This window comes from Phasianus colchicus, chromosome 1 (assembly GCF_987193195.1).
Source record: "Phasianus colchicus chromosome 1, bPhaCol1.hap1.1, whole genome shotgun sequence".
Lineage (NCBI taxonomy): Eukaryota > Metazoa > Chordata > Aves > Galliformes > Phasianidae > Phasianus > Phasianus colchicus.
The window spans coordinates 100,613,552-100,632,636 of NC_143436.1; the positions used below are offsets into that span (position 1 = coordinate 100,613,552).

Consider the following 19,085-nt stretch of genomic DNA (forward strand, 5'->3'; position numbering starts at 1 on the left):
AAGTTGCATGATCAAAGTCAACTGTTGGTTTAGGCAAGCTCTGCCTTTCCAAAATAAGTAGCCAATATGTGAACAGGGAAAAAAAAATAAAATGTTATAGATTGTATGAACAAAAGTGATGCATTTCCTGCATTGCTCTGAGCATACATAGATAATTTAGATCCTTTTTGTAACCCTTTCTTCATCAAAATGCTGGTCTATTGTAGTGAAGTGATATTATTAAGCCTAAATTACTTTTCAGAAACTCTAGAACTTCATCTTTAACTGAAGAAGTTCCTTCCTGTACTGAAAAGCAAGGATGCAGTTACATAAGTGTTGAGGATGTTAATTCTCAGTCACTGCTTTGAACTTTTATTCTTGCGATCAAAATTCTTGTTCTTATGCTCTTTTGGTTCCAGGCTCTGTACTGCAGTATTATGCTCTTTGTAGGTGTGCCTATAGAAACTTGTTTTCATGTCCTATTGTTCATAAAATAACAGCATTTTCTGCCAGGTTGCATAGCCCAGTTTTCTTACTCTAATGTGCATTATTCATATCCTTCAATAATGGGAAGAACTGATAGAATGCAAATATTATCAATAATTGCAAGTGGGTTTAGGTTATGTGTACAAAGATATAGCCACTCTCCACTGAGGAGGTAAATTATAGAGAAGCTACAAAACAAATTTCCCAAGGCCAAACAAGCGTTCATTTTGATTTGAAAATTAATGGCTATGCAATTAATAAAATACTTATTGTATGATAGGTAGAAGAAATTACTCTTCTACATCATTCTTGTTCCATTCTCATGGTTATTAAGATGTTTTTAAATTTTAAAGTTTTGTGGTTTTTTTTGTAAAAATAATTGTATAATGTGGAAAATGTTTTATCAAATTAAGTGAAATAATACAGCTTCTGAAATGAAACCTTAGAGTTGTATATTAGTATTTATTTTATTGTCACATTAGAGGGATTGTTTAGAGTTTTCAGAAGTGCTTTAACACTTTTTGTCTTTTCCTTTTCAGTCATTATTTAACCTACTGGAGTTTCGAAGGCTAGTTTTGAATTTCAATCCTCCTGCGAATGCTCAAGACTTGCCCCGAAACCAAAAGGTAAATTAGGAGTTGACTTCTCCTAGTGGTTAATGAGGACATTTCTCTATTGTAATTGAATTTTGTACTGCTCTGTTGCTCAAATTAGCACGTTTTATAGATGCCAATTAACACTGCTCTGAGCTCTCTATTACGGAACTTACCTAAAACATGTTGGCTATGCAATAGAGTAGTGCTTTCTTAACATCCTGGCCTATAGAATTTGCTTAGCATAGCGTGCTAAGTCTAGTATGCTGTTTGGGCTTGATTGGTTGAATGGGCTTCTCTGATACTGGTAGCACTGACACTACTGAGTGTGCGGTTTTAATGTGGAAGTAGTTTGTATGAACAAACATGTTTTAGTCTGATCCTCTCGCACTGCAGGTATGGGCATACTTTTGGGTTACTCTGCATAGTTTGAGCAGTGTAGTTTTACCTGTAACGGTACTGGTGACAAGGAGTGTGTGTTAATTATTTGCAATTCAAGATCTGAGAATAAGCCTTTGATTATTAGTTGGCCTCTTCTAGCCTTTTAGCAAGGTGATAGTAAACATAAATTCTCCAGTGTTCATTGTGGTATTCATACAGAACTGGGGAGTAAGAGAGTTGGCTCAGATTTCTTGTAATCTCAGACTAATGGGGAGGAATGGTCATGGACTGTGGGACAAAAAAGACCAAGTTATTTTCCTTTAGAGGATATCCTCTGAGGAAAGATGCATAGGAACACAATGAATTCTGTGTTACACATTCTTTTGTAAGGAAGAAATGGGAAGAGGAAGTTGCTGTATGTTATGTAAAAGCATCTAGGATCCTAATTTTCAGCAATGCAAAGCAGTGGATTGTTTGCATATCCTGAAATAAGACTATTGTCTTTTGCCTATTTCCTTAAGATTTTACAAAGAGAGTCTGTTGACAGCCTGGCTTAAAGTTGTTTGGCATTGGAGGATTGACTGGAATGTTCACTAGGAAAAAACAGCTGCAATTTGAAAAGCAAAAGAAAACAAATAGAGATGGTGTCCATTTTCTAAACCTTTAGGTATGCACCATAAAAGGGAAGCTGCATGTTCAGTCAGAACTGTATAATCCTCCTTTCCATCCCCCTCCCCCTCTGCTTAAAGAGCAAGTTGTCACTTGTTTTCTTTAAGAAAAAAATGTTTGCATTAAATCATGAGATTTTGTGAAAATACAGCATCAGTAGAGTTAGGAGCATATCAGAAGAGGATGACAGATTGGTATATTCTAGTAAGAAGGATAGGATAAAATCATGCTTTGCTCCAACAAGGCAGTTCACAGGTAAGAGATGATAATTACAAGCTGTTGTCTTTGAGAAATATCTTACTCAAGCATTGCCACTAGCAGCCATATTCACTTAGCAATTCTGAAGTGCTATTTTTTAGAAATTCTTATCATTACAAGCATGTAATGATTATATGAGATGATGAGACAGCAAATTGTAGGATTCATGTAGAAACCTCGCTTGCTTGCAAGCCTACTAGTAAGAATCTCTGGCAGTAGTTTGTATCCTCTCTTATGTTTAAACATAACTTGGATTCCAGAGTGGAATTGTAATTAATTCATATAATTGTATTTCATACCTGAAGCTGAAAAAAGATTGTATTAACATTAAAATATTTTGAGAGGAGAAATAACAAGAATAAAAAAGCCCTGGGATTTACTTCTGTCTGCGTACTTGTTTTAACAAATATTTTTACCTACTGTGGTGTTGTTTGTTTGTTTGTTTGTTTGTTTTGTAGGTGGTGGTGGTTTCTTCATGCTATGTGTGTGTATGTGTGGTGTGTTGTTTATTCCCCCCCCCCATCTAGTATTAAATCCTGGATGTGACTTATATTCCTTGCTCATAGAACAAGTTTTAATAAGCTCAGCTTTGGTTCTTGTTGACAGAAAGTAGAGCTTAATGCTAGGATTGTAACAGTGTGGTGGTATAGAATTAAAGCATGTGCTTGCTCTTCAGTGCACAGTGAAGTGTTTCCGTCATCTATTATCAATATATTGAATTCAAATTTAAATGCGAAATTTTCTATCTGGAAATCACTGGTAAAAATTGTGACATAACAAATAAAACAACATAACAAAAAAAACAACAAAACCCACACACGCTTACTTCAGCTGCTTGAACTTTGCTTTTCTTGACTTTTAAACTTCAATATACACTTAAAATCTCAAATCAACTTTTCTTCCTTTCTGAAATTCATTCTTCTTCATTAGTGTATCAGTCAGCTTCTTCCTGTGGAACAAAATATGATTCTCTGTAGTTATTGCATCCTATATGCTTTCCCAGTTATCTATTCATATGAAAGCATGAGGTATTCTTTGTTGTAATCAGGGAGGCCACAAACATATTTGATGTAGAGTAGATCTTCAAGAAATGTTCAGTTATTATAGGAAAAGAGTTAATGTGCTACAGGTTAGGACATTGTTTGCTGTTTCACCATTACTGGTATGCCAGTGTGCTGGCATACTGCTTGACAATAATGAATGCTTGCTATGTATCAAATATGTAGATTGTTTTAGAAGTATTCCTTAATCATAAACTGTCCCAACATCACTGCATTAAGAAGGTGCTTATGCAGGCAAGGTATGTGATAAATTAGAGAACATCTTAGATAAGAATTTTCCATATAACTTTTATTTTAAAATTGAATTCAACTTTTTTCTTGTTGCACATAGAGCATGCTTTAAAATTGAGACCTTATGCTGTGCTGTGTTTACTTCATCAGTTCTTTTTGTTCTAATACAACTCCTTGTATAATATGCAACTCTTGTGACCCAGCTAAATCCACTTGAAGATTTTAGGCCTTGTTTAGTGAAAATCACTGTTTGCTGGTACCTGCATATTCTGGTTGAGGATCATGACAAATGCATTAAAAGAGCACTTTCAAAGAAAAAAAATTACTAGTTTTAGTAAACCTTTTTAGACTTTACAGATATATTTATTCCATGTACTCTTTCTGAAATCAGTATCCTTTTCTTCAATAGAAAACTACATGCCTGACAGCAAAATCATTAGTGTAAATTTGGTTGATGCAGTTGTGTTCCTTGTCAGCGTACTTGCAATTTAATAGTACAGAGGTGATATCTAAAGCATTGTGGTCAACTGTCTATGTTATGCATATGGATAGATAATTGGTACTACAGAAGATTCTTGATAAAATGTAGGTAAAATTCGAAATTCTGTTAATCTTTAGTAGATCACTCTATGAAAATTGTAAGAATGAATCACAGTTAGTTCTCCTGTTTTATAGTTGTAAATTGTTTTAAAAATGTGAATGGAAGACTAAATTATATTCTTAAATTATGAAAATTCATTGTAGAATTAGGATGGCATTTGGTGAAGCCTTTGATCTTTCTTGTGAATATTGGTTATAATTGGTGTTTTGCAGACTGGACTAAAAGAGCAAAGAAAATTTGTTGAGAATTTATATGACTAGAAGTAGTTTCTAGGTATTATGAAGAACACGTTCTAATTCCTCACTGCCATGGTATTTAAAGTTGAAATAAAGCCTTTATGTACTAGAAGCTTTATACGTACTGGATTGACATGGGAATGACTAAACAAGTCTGGTCTTTGACTAGCATGTTTGTCATCAAGTAATTCCAGTTTGATGGGCATCTGACAGCTGTGCTTTTTGAATGATACTTCGTTCTAATTACAAGTGGATATTACATGGGTTTCAGTTTCACAAGTGCGTCTGCTACCCACTGAGGACTGAGAGTGATAGTTAATCTCCACATTAAACCAGTGCATTAATCTATGTTGTGATTGATTGTGTTTCAGTTTACTTATTCTTCATTATACGGGCCTAATAGAAATAAGCATAGAGAATTTGGGCTTGTTGCCCAGAGTGTATAAGATTTAGTGGTAAGTAGGTTTGGGATTAACAGATCTGTCCACTTGTTCATTCGGCCTTATTTTAAGCTAAACAGTCACATCTCGATGTGATTTCAAAAAGCTTTCAGTTTCTGAAGTGTAATTTTCTTTCCAGATAACTACATTATTTTGTAAATAGGACATTATTTTGTAATAACAAGAGGTCTTGCGCACAAACTGGGACAGGATGTTCCTGCAACATCAGGAAGCATGTCTTTATTTTGTAGGTGTCAGTGCTCTGGCACAGGTTTCCCAAAGAGTTGTGAAGTTTTCTCGTTGCTGATTTTCAAAAGCTACCTGGGCACCATGCTCTGGCTGACCCTGCTTGAATCAGGGATTGGAGCAGAAGGACACAGAGATCCCTGCCAACCTCAAGTATGCTGTTGTTCCATGATAAATCTGACAAGGCAACACAACCTTGATAGTAATGGCAGTAAACTTAAATATTAGTTTGACAATTGGCAAAATATATGCTTAGTTCATTCACTAACACTTTTGTAAACTGTATCTTTGTTACTGCTTTATTAAATATTTTTAATTCTTCAAATACAGGAGCATAGGAATTTGCCTTTCATGCGTGAATTGAGGTACCTGTTTGCACTTCTGGTTGGTTCAAAAAGAAAATATGTCGACCCATCTAGGGCGGTTGAAATTCTTAAAGATGCTTTTAAATCAAATGATTCTCAACAGGTAATTTATGTTTTTTTTAATTCAAAATTATATATGCTCTCATACGGTTATATAACAGTAGGATTTTGCTCTTTTCAGAAACACTTTATTTCTTCAGAAACGTTCTTCCTGCATGAAATTATATGGTTAGGGTATTTAATTACAACAACATGCTGAAGTTACTGCCTGGTGAAAGTAATATTAGTCACTGTTTGTTGGATACCAGAGGGTTTGAACAATAGGATTCATAAGATGCCTTTGAACTGCAATGGTGTGAAAGCTGAGTCCAAGTAATAAGGATCACAAGACTATGTAGAGGCTGAGGAACACTAGAACATTAATGTGCTCTAAGAGCTGTGTGTAAAAAAACAAAACAAAACAAAACAAAAAAACAACAAACAAACACAAAAACCATGGCATAGTCTTTGGCATTGTGTGACTTTGGAATTCTTGTGGGGGGGAATACTAGTATGCTGATACTGCAAAGTGACACACCACTGTATTCTGTAATATATGTGAATGCTTACTGATCATTTAATATTTTCCAACAGCAAGATGTTAGTGAATTTACACACAAATTACTAGATTGGTTAGAAGATGCTTTCCAAATCAAAGCTGAAGAAGAGAGGTAAGATTTTTTTTTCTAGCTCTGTGTATTGAATGTTTAGTTGAGGAAAAGACAAACCAAACAGAAATCTGCTTTTAACTGTATGGCTGAAAAAGATCCAAGCCTGTAGCTGTACTAGTTAAAATGTAATTTTCCTTGTATGCTGATACCTTCAATTTTCTGAATTTTCTTTTTCACCTTCTTCTTCCATGTTAAAAATCCAGAATAAATAAACAGTAGAGATATGTGTTGTCAGTAATGTTAAGCTTTTTTTTTTTCATTTGAATGCAGTTTAATTTTCAATACCATAGTTTAAATTCTTCAAAACCTTGCTCCTGTTTTTCTTCTCAGAAGATGAATGCTTGTAGTTTGTGTAAGTGAACATCTACTTGTAAACTGCTTTTTGAACATATATTTGTTTCTATAGTGTCTGAAAAAGTAGTTTTTACAAGGCTATGTACAATTTAACCACTCTCAAATTTAATTTGATTTGAATTTGATTTACATAAGTTTTGCTGAAATTAAGTGCTTCTGAAGCTTAATTTTCAGACTATATTCACCATTGCAAATATGTGAATGGTTGTTATTATCATTAGAGGAAAGTACAAAACAGTGAACTGTAACTAAGTAAAATAGTCAGCATTTCTATAATAAATTTAAAATATCTTACACATTTTTGTAAGAATTTATGGTTTTCTGTGATCTTGTACTAATGTGCTTTCTGTTTTCAGGGATGGAGAAAAACCAAAGAACCCAATGGTGGAGTTATTTTATGGACGATTTCTAGCAGTTGGTGTACTTGAAGGTATGTGCCTGAATTTACTTGGTTTACAGGTTTCAGTGGTAGTCTAAATGAATGATGCAGTTGTAACGTTTTTAGCTGTCTGCAAAAATACACTTGGAGAATATGTCAGATAGTTGCAGAATGTGTCAAAAGGTTTGTCCTGAGAAGATGAGGCTAACAGTGAATGTAGTGAACTTGAGCCATTAGGAATGACTATTTCATTACCTTTCAAAAGCTGAGTATGTCCTGAAGTGTAGTAGAAGTTAAGGTGAGTTGCAGACCAAAAATGTTTGCATGAACTGATCATCAGGGCATTTTTTGTCATTTGCTAGTTGTATACAGAAGGGATACGGAAGACAAGTGACTACATTTTATTGAGCTAGTCTCTCTCGGTCTTCTTCATGTAACAGAATTTAAATTTTCAGTTCTATTTGTCTGCACAATTTCTGGTGTGGATAACTCATCTTCTTTAAAGTATTGTTCAAGGAACCATTGGAAACTTGCTCAAGGGCAGTGTCATAGAGTGTGCTGAGGAGTCAGAGAACTGTACAACAAGCTTTCCTTTATCTAACCGGCGTATAATTTGTGGAAATGCAGCCTTTTATATTTCCCAGTGGCCGGAAACTGTGAAAGCATTTTTAATGTTGCTGATTCTGTCCCTGTCCAGAGAGCGAATAATTGTTGAGATGCATTTGAATGAAGAACGTACAGTTTTTAAAGTGTCTTCCAGATTGTCCCTTGGCCTGGAACACTTTAATGCTTTGTTGTCAGACTCAAAAACTGTTGTCTGAATTCCTTGCTACTAGCCAGCATTCTCATTCCTTTGCTTTTAGATTCTTTTGTTCTTCACAATCACATCTCTATTGAGGAGATATTAACAAACAAAACAAAAACAACAAAAGAGAGACAACACCGAGAAACTGGACCATGCCAGAAGACTTGTTACTGACTTCAGGATGAAATAAATTGAAATTATAAATTGAAATCACCTGCCAGTTATATTTCTCATCATGTTTGAGCTTGTACACTGTAACCAAGTTATGATCTTCTTTTCAGGATGGAAATAATGAATATTCTCTTCTTTTTCCAAACAATACTTGTACGAAGAGCTGCATCTTACCAGCAATTCCAATGACTTTGCTGATGCTATTTGCAAGGTTTTATTATTCAGCTGCTATTTGCAAGAAGGCTTTGACTTGGCACTAGAATTTTACACACATAAAACATTTTGAGTTATGCTTATTGTGATTACATATAGAAATAACATAAATTATCTAAGGTGCATACTATTACCTTCTTTTCACACGTATGAGTAAATTACTCAGTAAGGAAATAAGAATATTGTTCAGTAGATTAGGCCAGGTGACTTATAATTGTTTGTTTGATGTTATCGTTTTTGTTTTGCCTTGTGTTAGTTTTCTTAGATGCTTTGGTGTGTATTTTTGTTGGTTATTATTGTTATTATTTTAAAAGTAAATGTTAATTCTTAACACCTTATCTGTTTAATTTCTTCTATGAAGGTAAAAAATTTGAAAACACGGAAATGTTTGGCCAGTATCCACTACAGGTTAATGGCTTTAAAGATCTGCATGAGTGCCTAGAAGCTGCAATGATTGAAGGGGAAATTGAATCTCTCCATTCAGAAAACTCTGCTAAGTCTGGTCAGGAGGTGAGTTGAATGCCCCTGAGCAACATCTCTCAGAATGTTGTTGTAGTGTCCTATGTATTTCACTTGGATTCTTTTGTTGTTGTTGTTCATCTTTGTTCTATGACCACAATTAATTCTCCTGCACATTCTGATGTTAGGCATAATTGGGTTGTTAATTTTGGGGGCTTGTACTTTCTTTCGAGTATCAAGAGTATTATTTTTTTTGTATGATAGCACTGCATAAAGTGATTGACACAGGCTGGTTCCCACCTGTTGCTGATATTTGATCTCCAAAGATGTCAAGTTTATAACGTCCTGTGGTAGTTGATCACTGCTTTTACTGACTTACTGTCCTATGCCATGCTGTAAACAACATGTGCATGCTGTCTGTTTGACCATTGCTTCAAAGAGTTGTTGTTATTCCTCTGTGCTCTTTCTTGTAATTTCTCAGCATGCTGTACTTTTTCCCCTCTCCCATTTTACTGTTTTTTTTCCAGTATCTTTCTCTGCCTATTGCAGTGCACAATTCTCCTCTTTTTTTTTAACTGCAGTGGACAGACAGCACTTGCTCTTAAGAGCTGCTGTTCCTCCTGGTATGTCCTTCCAAACATTCCAGTGCTGTTCCTCCCAAATATCAGAGCATGCTGTAAGCATGGATGGAGAGAATAAGATGGCACCCCTCTAGGAAGTGAGATAGGCAGTTTGTGATGTTGAGTCAAGGTAATGAATGAAATTTCTTGAACAGAAGTAGTAACAAGTTAGGGAAAAGAGGAATTTGGATTGATGGTAGTTGTAGGACAGAGAAGTGTATTCTGATTTGTCCTTTCTTTTTGTTGTCATGCTTGTGTATGTCCAGCATTTTTCTCTGGCAGGACTCCTTTCAATAACATATCCGTTATTGATGTGGAAATAAAATAATTCCTATTTCCTGCAAAGGCTGAACTACTTGTACTTCACACAGTCACTCACGTTTCATCACAATTACTTTAAAGATGTAAAATCTTCGGAAGTTTCTTCTGCTTAAATAAAAAAAAAAAACAGGTGTAGTTTTTTTCCAATCTTTTGCAACAATGAAATACTGCAGCCTTTAATAATCTCAGTATGCAGGATTTAATTACCAACCCTGATGATACACCTTGATATCATACTCTAATTTGAAGTTTCACTTAAAATTTGTGTTAACAACAGAAGTTTTGTAGCACCTCTTTTGCAGTTGCTTTTTCTGGTAAGTTAATGCTTATCAAACACTGATCAACCAAATTAGATGTTAGCAAATGTGTATGTTTTCAATTATCACATTGTCAAATGTATTGTTGCATCTTACTATATTCTTCTCTCCCAAGGTGCTTCAAATTCTTTTTTCTTTTTTAATTCCATTACTTTATATAAATTACTTCTAAAAATGAGTAGATTTTTGGAAATATAACAAAAAGAAAAAAAATATACCTAAATATATTGGCACAATTCAAAGTTTGATTTCCTTAAGCAAGATAAAATCTTGTATGTAGGTACAGTGAGAACAATATTGTCCATCTTATGGACTGTAGGCTGTCTTGAACTTAAAGTCTGTGTGCATTCATGCATAAAATGTCAGTTCAGTTGTTAATGCTTGACTAGAAATGTCAGACTTTGTTTTGGGTTGTTTTTTTTTAACCTTTAATGGTTAAAAAATGTTTGTACAGGAAATGGAATCACATACTGCTCTAGAGCGTTAATCTTTGAGCTCTGTGAAGCTGTGTTTTAATTAGTTTAGGTTAGCGTGTGAAAATGAAGTGAAGTAATCATATTGACAACAGTGGCAAAATGAGAAAAGTAACATTAAGTCTAATCTAGAAAACATTGTTATTACTATAGGGTCACCTAAACAGGTTATATTTCCCTGGAATTAAATAATGTATTTGTAGTGGCTGCAGCTGTTAGTTTGCTTAAACACTAATGCCTCAAAAGTAGAAGATTTGGAATTTCTGAAGGAAGCTGCATTAATTGTAATTTTATCAAAGTGCATCTCTGTTGAGGAAGACTTCAAGTGGCATTCCTAAGAGTTACTAGATACCAATCTTAAAGGTAATGATGTTGATCTGTATGTTAAGATTCATTCATCCTTTTTCCCACTACTGCTTTTAATGGAATATTTAGCTAGTTCACTATTTTTATAAAAGTAGTGTGTAAAAGGCTCAGCCATGCACTAGAGGATATCCACATGTGAGTTAATATTCAAACATGGAAAAGAGAGCATTGCCTGTCTCAAGGAATTAAATCCAAATTCAGGAGAAGATGGAGGTCAGTGTATGTGCATAGGGTTCGAAGTATTGAGAAAACTAGATCAAATTTATCAACTGCATTGTTGATGTTGATGAGTTCAGCATGTTAGCAGTTTAGTCATTAAATGGTTTGGGGACCTTGCAATAGAAGGGCTTTAGGAAAGGATTGTGATTTGGTTTTGCTAATTTTAGCATTGAAATATACTGCTGTGTGAAGGAGTTGAAAAGCTTACGTTAGAAATTGTCTCCTTTAAAACTAAGGAATAGTAAAGGCTAACATAGGCAAGAAAAGGCACAGCAGTTCCTTTTGCATGCAGGAAGAGAGTGATGGTGATGGTAATGAACTAGGAAAATTCAGCAACTTCCTTGATAGCTGTTTGTGTGACTGCTAAGGCTGGGCAAAGAGGAAACATTGCTCTGAGATGTGGAATGGTGAGAACCTAGACTAGAATTTTAACCATGAGCAAAGAAAGAAAAGCCTGTTATGGAGGTGTTATGTGAAAAGAATATTTGAGACATTTCACTAGATAGAAAGTTTAAAATGAGCCCCAAGTCAAATGCATTGCCACTTACAGCAAAATTGTGTGACAGTCATGCCCACAGCAATCAAAAGCTTGCATACAAAACATATTACACATCCATAAATGGATAGACCAAGCCTTTTGTTTTGGAGAATGGAGGGGAAAAAAAAAAGAACTCTAATGGAGCTGAGTTTGTCTTGTATTTTTGTTTACTAAGAAACAAAATATGAAAAGAGGCTAAGGATAGACCTGTGTTGAATACCTGGAGGAAGCTGGGATGAGATGATAATAACATGGGTTGGTTAATGGACAGGTTAGCAGTGATTAGGGAAATGAAAAGAAACTTTAAAAGATGTTATTTGTACAAATGAGATTTCAAGAAAAAGTATCGCTTTTACAGCTGTAATAGCACTTAACTAATTTGGCACAGAGCACTTACTGATTTTCCTTATGAGGAAGGAGGTCATTGGAAACTTTGAGTGTTATCAGTTGAATGAAAAGGTCAGAAATTCAAATCTGAAAGAACTTGAGGGAAGAACACTTCATAAAATATAAACAAGTCCTTCAGTGGCCTTTGAGAGTTGAAGAAGAATAGGACACTTGGAAAGGTAGGGACATTCAAATGCAGATTTCTTTTAGTGCAAAGAGATGAATGTGAAAAATTAAGAACACCTCCAGTCTGCTCTAATCTAATGCAGTAAACAGTAAATGAGTTGAAATGCTCTGATGTGCATAGGTAATGTGTTGTCTCTACTTTCAGTGAAATTGAAAATATGGGAACTTTGGAAAAGTTATGCTTGATGGACTCTCTAGAAGTAATTTCTTCCGTAGCTGTGTCAGTATGCAATTATTGTACAATTATTACTGAAGTTCTGTTACTGAAAGCATTCACTGTGGGGTTTTGTCTCTTTGTTTTGTTCAGCACTGGTTCACCGAGCTTCCTCCCGTCTTAACTTTTGAGCTGTCAAGATTTGAGTTTAATCAGGCTTTGGGGAGACCAGAGAAAATACACAACAAATTAGAATTTCCTCCAATTTTGTATCTGGACAGGTACAGTATATTATTACCAACAAAGTCTTAGTATGAATATAAATTTAATTTCAAGAATTTGGTAAAATTGCTAATGTATCTAGTAAATTTCTGTACTAGCTGAAAAAGTTGTAATTTCATAGGTGTTAGTGATGGTTTCAGAAAATACACTTAGATGACAATTTAAGACATAATGCTACATCATGCCAAACCTTCTTGTGTTTCAGTCTTTAACTTATTGCTAGATAGTTGTATATATGGGCAAAATACTCTGAAAAATGTCACTGTCTTGCAGTGTTTATTGGTCAGTTCGGGAAAGAGGGTGAGAAGTCAGCTATTTCATGGTGTTCCAGATAGACTGCATGGTATGAAGATACTCAGAATGTAAGGATCTGCAGCATCAGTGCATGGTGTCTGTATGTAGAGGTGAACTATCATCATGGCTTTCAGTTAGCTACTAAATGTTATTTTTGAGCCTAAACAGTGAAACAAGAGTATTGCTACATGGCTGCTACTAAAAGCACTTAATTTAGAACTTTTCTGATATGTTTGTAATACATGTATAAGACACGTACATTATATGAACAGAGCTCTTGATACTGGGGATAAAGTCTCTACTAAAAGGTATGGTGGGAGGTTTAATTGGCTTACTATTTACTTCTCAGCTCTGTTTTACTGTTTAATGTGTTGTAGGTAAAAGAAGTTCTGGAGAGCGAGAGTAATTTTTTAGCACCAAGTGGCGAGGCTGGCTGCAGACTTCTCTTTCAGTGCTGAAATGATATGAGCTGATGTACCTTTGTAACCTTCATGTTTTACAGATATATGCACAAAAACAGAGAATTAACAAGAATTAAACGGGATGAAATCAAGAGACTCAAAGAGTATCTCACGGTTTTACAGCAGAGATTAGAACGGTACTATAGATAACTGTTCACAATGTAAATGTAAATAATGTTATAGGCTCTGTAGAACAGAATAACTCTACAATTTTGACTGTAGTCATTTGCTCTAAATTTCACTGCTTTATCTCTTTTCTTTTAGTGTTTCCTTTGGAAACTATTTAATTGCGATAGTTGTGATGCATGAAACTTGCTAGGAAAGATGTGCTTTATTTAATTGAAGTCAACTAGAAAAAAAATCCTTTTTGTTTGATTTTTATTCTTTCGTGTGTGTGTGTGTGTGTTTCGGTTTCGGTTGTACTTTTCTTTCTTTCTTTCTTTCTTTCTTTTTTTTTCCTTTTTTTTCTTTTTTCTTTTTTTTTTTTTTCTTTTTTTTTTTTTTTGTATATGTGAGTGATGGCATTAATACATTTTATGGTTAACAGATATTTAAGCTATGGTTCTGGTCCTAAACGATTCCCCTTGGTAGATGTCCTGCAGTACGCCTTGGAGTTTGCCTCCAGCAAGCCGGTGTGCACGTCTCCAGTGGATGACCTGGGTGCTAGTGCCCCCTCCAGTGGGACGCTGCCTGCCCAGACCTCACCCAGGTAAGGGCACCCTGCTTCCACTGTGAGATGGCAGCGATGTGCTCAGTGCAAACCCGGCAGCTGAGAGAGAGGGGAAGAAATCTGTTTCAACTAGGTGTCCACCTGAGGGTTACCAAAAACCAAATGTTAAAAATCCAGGGCTGTCTAATGCCTTGGATAATAAATAAGTACTTCTTTAGTGGAAAACTACCACTTTTAAACAAAACACAAGAACTATAGTGCTTGATGGACCTAAACATCAGTACGTGTATAGTTTTTAACAGTAGGTCGTTGTCCTTTGCTTATCTGAAAGGACATCTAGAGTTCCAAACAATCACAATATCTGATGAGGTTACTGTTTCCCAGGTGGAATGTATTAAGAATTTGAATTTGGGCAGTATGTATGTGCTGCGGAGCTTCCAGGTTTCTGGTGTAGACTTTCTTTTAGTTTTGCCTGAGACTTAAACTTTTCTGATTGGCTCCTTACATTTCTAACTGAGATTTTGAATTGAGTTTTTTAAATTCATAATAGCCAAAGTACTAGGGAGATAAATGTCCATTAATGTTATTCTTCTCATTGTTGAAGCTAGAAACTGTTAGTAATACTTAATAGAATATCAATTAGGATAGGTGGACACTAACAATTTCTAACAGAGCTCTTTATTTTGCATTCTGAAAGTAGGGTTCTAGGTTCTAGTTCAGTCAAGATGTTTACATTAGTACTTCAGAGAAGTGAAGAAAATTAGTCTAAAAAGCTTTCAAAATATTTTTAAATCTTACTGATATAATGCTGGTATAACTACTGTTGATTGATATGAAAAGTGTTTGAGAGATACTGATGATTACATGACATACCATATCAAGAGTACTATACTTTTTTTGAATTCCTGTGTAGAAAATTTATTATGTAAAAATGCAAATACTTCGACTTTTTTTGTCTGCCTGTAGAAATGTGAACAGATTACATGGGGTGACATTTCCTAATGTTCTGTCAACTTTCTCAGCTACTGAAGACTCCAGATTCCTCAGGCTTTCTCATGATGCAGTACCCAACATAAATAAGTAGTGGATTGCTAGGAAGATCTTCAGATTCATGCTCTGCCTAGGATTGCATAAACACCACCTTTTTTAATGGGAGCAGAAAAATCTGTAACACTTTTTTAAAGTTCTGCTGCTTTTGTACAGTTTTCTTAAGGAAAAGAAAGCCTGCTAGGTATAAGGCATGAAAAAGTTGTTAAACACAAAACTAAATATATTGGATTTTACAATCAATAGGCCAAAGACCAAGTTGCTGTAACTCTGCTGTCTGCAGTTTAGCAGTGAATGTTTCAAACTACAGTGATTACTTTTGTGACGTTATTTGAAAGTGTTGAATAGTATTTCAAGTAAAGCAAATTGTGGCTTGACTGATCCAATTCCTTTATCTTTGATAATAGCAACCACAGTTGTCATTGTGCTAACATGTACACCACAAAGTTTCAGCCATTATAAAGTAATCTTTGCATTGATATTTTCAGTGCCTTTTCTGGATTGCTCTGTTGGTAATTACCTTTAAAATGTTTCTATTTGAGTGAAAAACTTATTTTTATAGTGTGGCTTTTAGTTTGTATACTTGTTGATTTAGTCTTGGTATTTTATGTTCTGAATGAATGCAGCACAGTAGAGCAGCAGGGGCCTTCTTCTTCAGATGTTCCAAGCACATCACCTGTACAAAGATCTGTAATACATAAACCATTCACACAATCACGAATTCCTCCTGATCTGCCAATGCATCCAGCACCAAGGCACATCACTGAAGAAGAGCTTTCTGTCTTAGAAGGCTGCCTGCATCGCTGGAGGACAGAAGTAGAAAACGACACTAGAGGTATTGCCACAACCTGGAGAATGTCGTTGCAGTTGGAAAGGATTTATGGAATTTGGAAGGGAGAGAACTAGACTTAATGTCTGTGTGTGTGATGAGTTGTTTGTTTCATGCTTCTCAAATTGCTTCTAGGACATAGGAAGGGAAATTAGTTACATATCTCAGTAGACTGGCGGTATATAAACGGAAGATGCTGGGCATTGAGTGTAGTATGCATTAATGTTCTGTCGAAGGTTTCTGTGTGCGTGGTAATGGAGAGAGCAAAATGGAAGTGGAATCTACACTGAAGGACTGTCTGCAAATGCATTCTAGCTAAGATTGATATTGGGCTGGGCCTGTTGTAACTTGATGTTCTGCAGAGGTGTTTAAGTAGCCCCTTCAGTGAGGAAGAATTTAGCTCATTTCCGAGCAAAATCTTTTTGGAATGGGTAGACCTTATGGTCCGTTTTGATGCCATGGGGAAAACTAATGAAGTAGTTTTTCCAGTGGAAGTGGAGTTAGTTGAGCTCTAGGAAATGAGCAGCAGTGGATCACAAATCATTCTGTCTACTTTCTCACTTGAGATTTGGTGTTTGGCCTATAGGTAGTTAAGCAGATGCAGAAAATGTGAGATGTAGCTTGTTTGAGCCTTTAATGAGAAAAAATAAAGATGTAGCCTACAGTTATGCAGCCTAATAGAACTGAATTTTTATTCTTATTTTTCTTTTAGATTTACAAGAAAGTATATCTAGAATACATCGAACAATTGAATTGATGTACTTTGACAAAACAATGATCCAAGTAAGTATATTTTCTGCATCAGATAAGTAGATGTTTTTGTCACTTCTACTAAATTCTTAGATGCTTGAGAAGTGAGCAAGTATACAACTATTATATACAGTGGCTTGAGAAATGTCATGGAAAATCATAATGGGTTTTGCAAGCTTCCTAATTATGCACAGTCAGATGAAAGAGAACATTACGGTATTTTACACATGACATGAGGTGCATATAACGTGATGTATGTCAGTTTTAGCAACTTTGTGGGGAAAAACCAAAATAGGTTCCATCAGGTCTTTTGACTTGAATGCAGAACTTTAGTTTTCATACAACAGTAGAATTTTCTAACCCTAATTCAACCTGATTGCTAGGTAGTGTAATTTCTTTATGGTGACAAAGCTATTATTTTCTTATGCTTTATACTCAATGATTACTGCCATTGCAAATTGCAACTTCTGTACTGAGATCTGGGAATTTACAGCTCCTGGTTTTAGTTAATAATGTAGTTAAAATAATAATTAAGTTAATGCCAACGTCACTCCTTTTGTTTTTTAGTGTTTTGGTTTTCCTTTGTCTGTTTTGTTAATCTAAGGAGAATTTTAGGGCAATTCTTCTGCTTTGTAATCAAAATAGCAATTTTAGAATGCCTTACTCTGGAATTGTGGCTCCTGTAGTATTTCTCGTCTTCATATGTTCATGTTCACTCTCTTAAACACGTTTAAGGGCAAAGCTTACTTCCTCTGTTACTTTCTGTTAGTAGCAAGAACTGTTGTCCTTCAGTTAGATCTGTTCATCTTATTTTTCCTTGAGGTATGTTTTCATTTTGTACACATTTTGTACGTGGCAGCTAAACTCTGCTGCTAAGATTTTCAGGCAGACTCTGTAAGATGTCTTTCTTTAATCTTGTTACTGGCAGGCTTTTTATTTTTTAGTAATACTTGTGACAGGAAGGCACAGTCTATGTAATCCAACACTAAAATGAAGAAATTTGTTGTTTTCGTGCCCAAATAGATAGCCTTTGTTGGCTCATGTTTTCATAGGAGGAAACACATTTGGATGTATTTGTCCTATAACAAGCAGTCATTACTCTGGAAAAATTAGATTATTCAGTAAAACACTTTTTCCTAGTACATAATTGTAGATTTTATTCTATTTTATTTTATTTTGAAAGAAAATTCCAGAAATAGAGGAAGATGTAGTTCTGCAGAGGATGTTTCTTGTGCCACACCTGAAAGCAGCAATGTATGTTGCTAAGTGATTGTTAGGGGACATTTTTTTAAAAGGACTCTGGACATCTGTTCCCTTAGAATAGAAGGAAAACATGAGGAGAAAATAAGGAGCTTCTTAAAAAGTTCATATATGCTCTATTATTTTTTGCAAATAGAAATACTTTCCTTAAAAAGTCTAGTTTTGTGTTTCCAGACCTTAATGATTCAAAATTAAAAGCTCCTATAATTGTATTATTTAGAGGAAAAGATGATCAATACTGCAAATCTTCTCCAAGGGAATGTAAAAATATTAAGCTATCCTGTTGCTCAGATATATAGTGAGTCAAAGGAAAGGAGACTGCTATATGCCCTCACTTCTTTGCTGTTGTGCCAGAGTACCCATACAAATGAACAAGTTGAGCTGCAGAAGAGTAACCTTCACTTCCAGTGTGTGATTTCAGACAGGTTCAACAGCTAAATATTCCCTTTGTGACATAAATTCCTTATTTGCTTCATCCTCCTGAATGGATAAACTCTATCAACTGCTTATTTCATTCCCCTTTTGTTTTCTTCCTTCCATGAATGTGCTGTGGGGGAAAATAAGGTGCCAGCTGGTGCTGGAGAAGCAACATCTAGTCTCAGTTTGTACTAAAGAAAGCTTCATAGCTTGTTTTCCCTCTTACGGTTCAAAGAACTCTGTTGTATTTAAAGAGCAGAGTTGACATCAGTGGTTGTTGCCCTAATGCCACAGATGACTTTAGCAATAACCTGTTTGATAGGTTACTGTGCATGTCTTAAAGAAGGAACGTTCTCCTCTGTTTTCTAAGTTGATAATGTAGAAACCAAAAAGGGAAAAATACACCCAGGTTGGCTTGTGATAGTGAAGAGGTTTGCTATAGTGACTATTCACTGAAGATGCTGAGACTGGTAGCTTTATCCCCTTACGCTGGTTTTGCCATTCAAACATGTAACATACAAGTTCACTGGCAACTGGATCAGGTAAAGTCATACAATCGAAGATGTCAGAAGTACCATTTGAAAATGTTGTTCGTCTAAGAATTTATTGTTTCTAATCCTCCTACTCTTCTTAAAATAATAAGCTGGCCAGTGATGCACACTGTGAAGTGTTCTTCATGTCAGTCGTATTGTTAGCATTGCAAGGATGCCATTCTGATTTTCATAATTTTTTCCATCAGGCTGCTATTTTGGTTTGGGGTATGTTCTTTTTGTTTTGTTTTGTTGCTCTGATATATATCTGTTCTGTAACTGCAAGTGAAGAGGGTATTGAAGTTCCATTTCTATTTCGTAAGTAGT

At 35.2% G+C, this 19,085-nt stretch overlaps 1 protein-coding gene across 3 annotated transcripts in view; it reads left to right on the plus strand.

Annotated features, from left to right (window-relative positions):
* The window catches only part of USP25 (ubiquitin specific peptidase 25), a 92,006-nt gene that overhangs the window by 50,630 nt on the left and 22,291 nt on the right, over positions 1 to 19,085 (plus strand). For all 3 annotated transcript variants that reach the window (XM_090121311.1, XM_031612635.2, XM_090121313.1), the window contains exons 6-15: positions 1,005 to 1,091; positions 5,512 to 5,649; positions 6,180 to 6,256; positions 6,967 to 7,040; positions 8,540 to 8,688; positions 12,372 to 12,499; positions 13,297 to 13,392; positions 13,803 to 13,964; positions 15,599 to 15,807; positions 16,514 to 16,584. In XM_090121311.1, the coding sequence (XP_089977437.1) occupies positions 1,005 to 1,091; positions 5,512 to 5,649; positions 6,180 to 6,256; positions 6,967 to 7,040; positions 8,540 to 8,688; positions 12,372 to 12,499; positions 13,297 to 13,392; positions 13,803 to 13,964; positions 15,599 to 15,807; positions 16,514 to 16,584 (1,191 nt within the window). The remainder of the gene's footprint in view (positions 1 to 1,004; positions 1,092 to 5,511; positions 5,650 to 6,179; positions 6,257 to 6,966; positions 7,041 to 8,539; positions 8,689 to 12,371; positions 12,500 to 13,296; positions 13,393 to 13,802; positions 13,965 to 15,598; positions 15,808 to 16,513; positions 16,585 to 19,085) is intronic.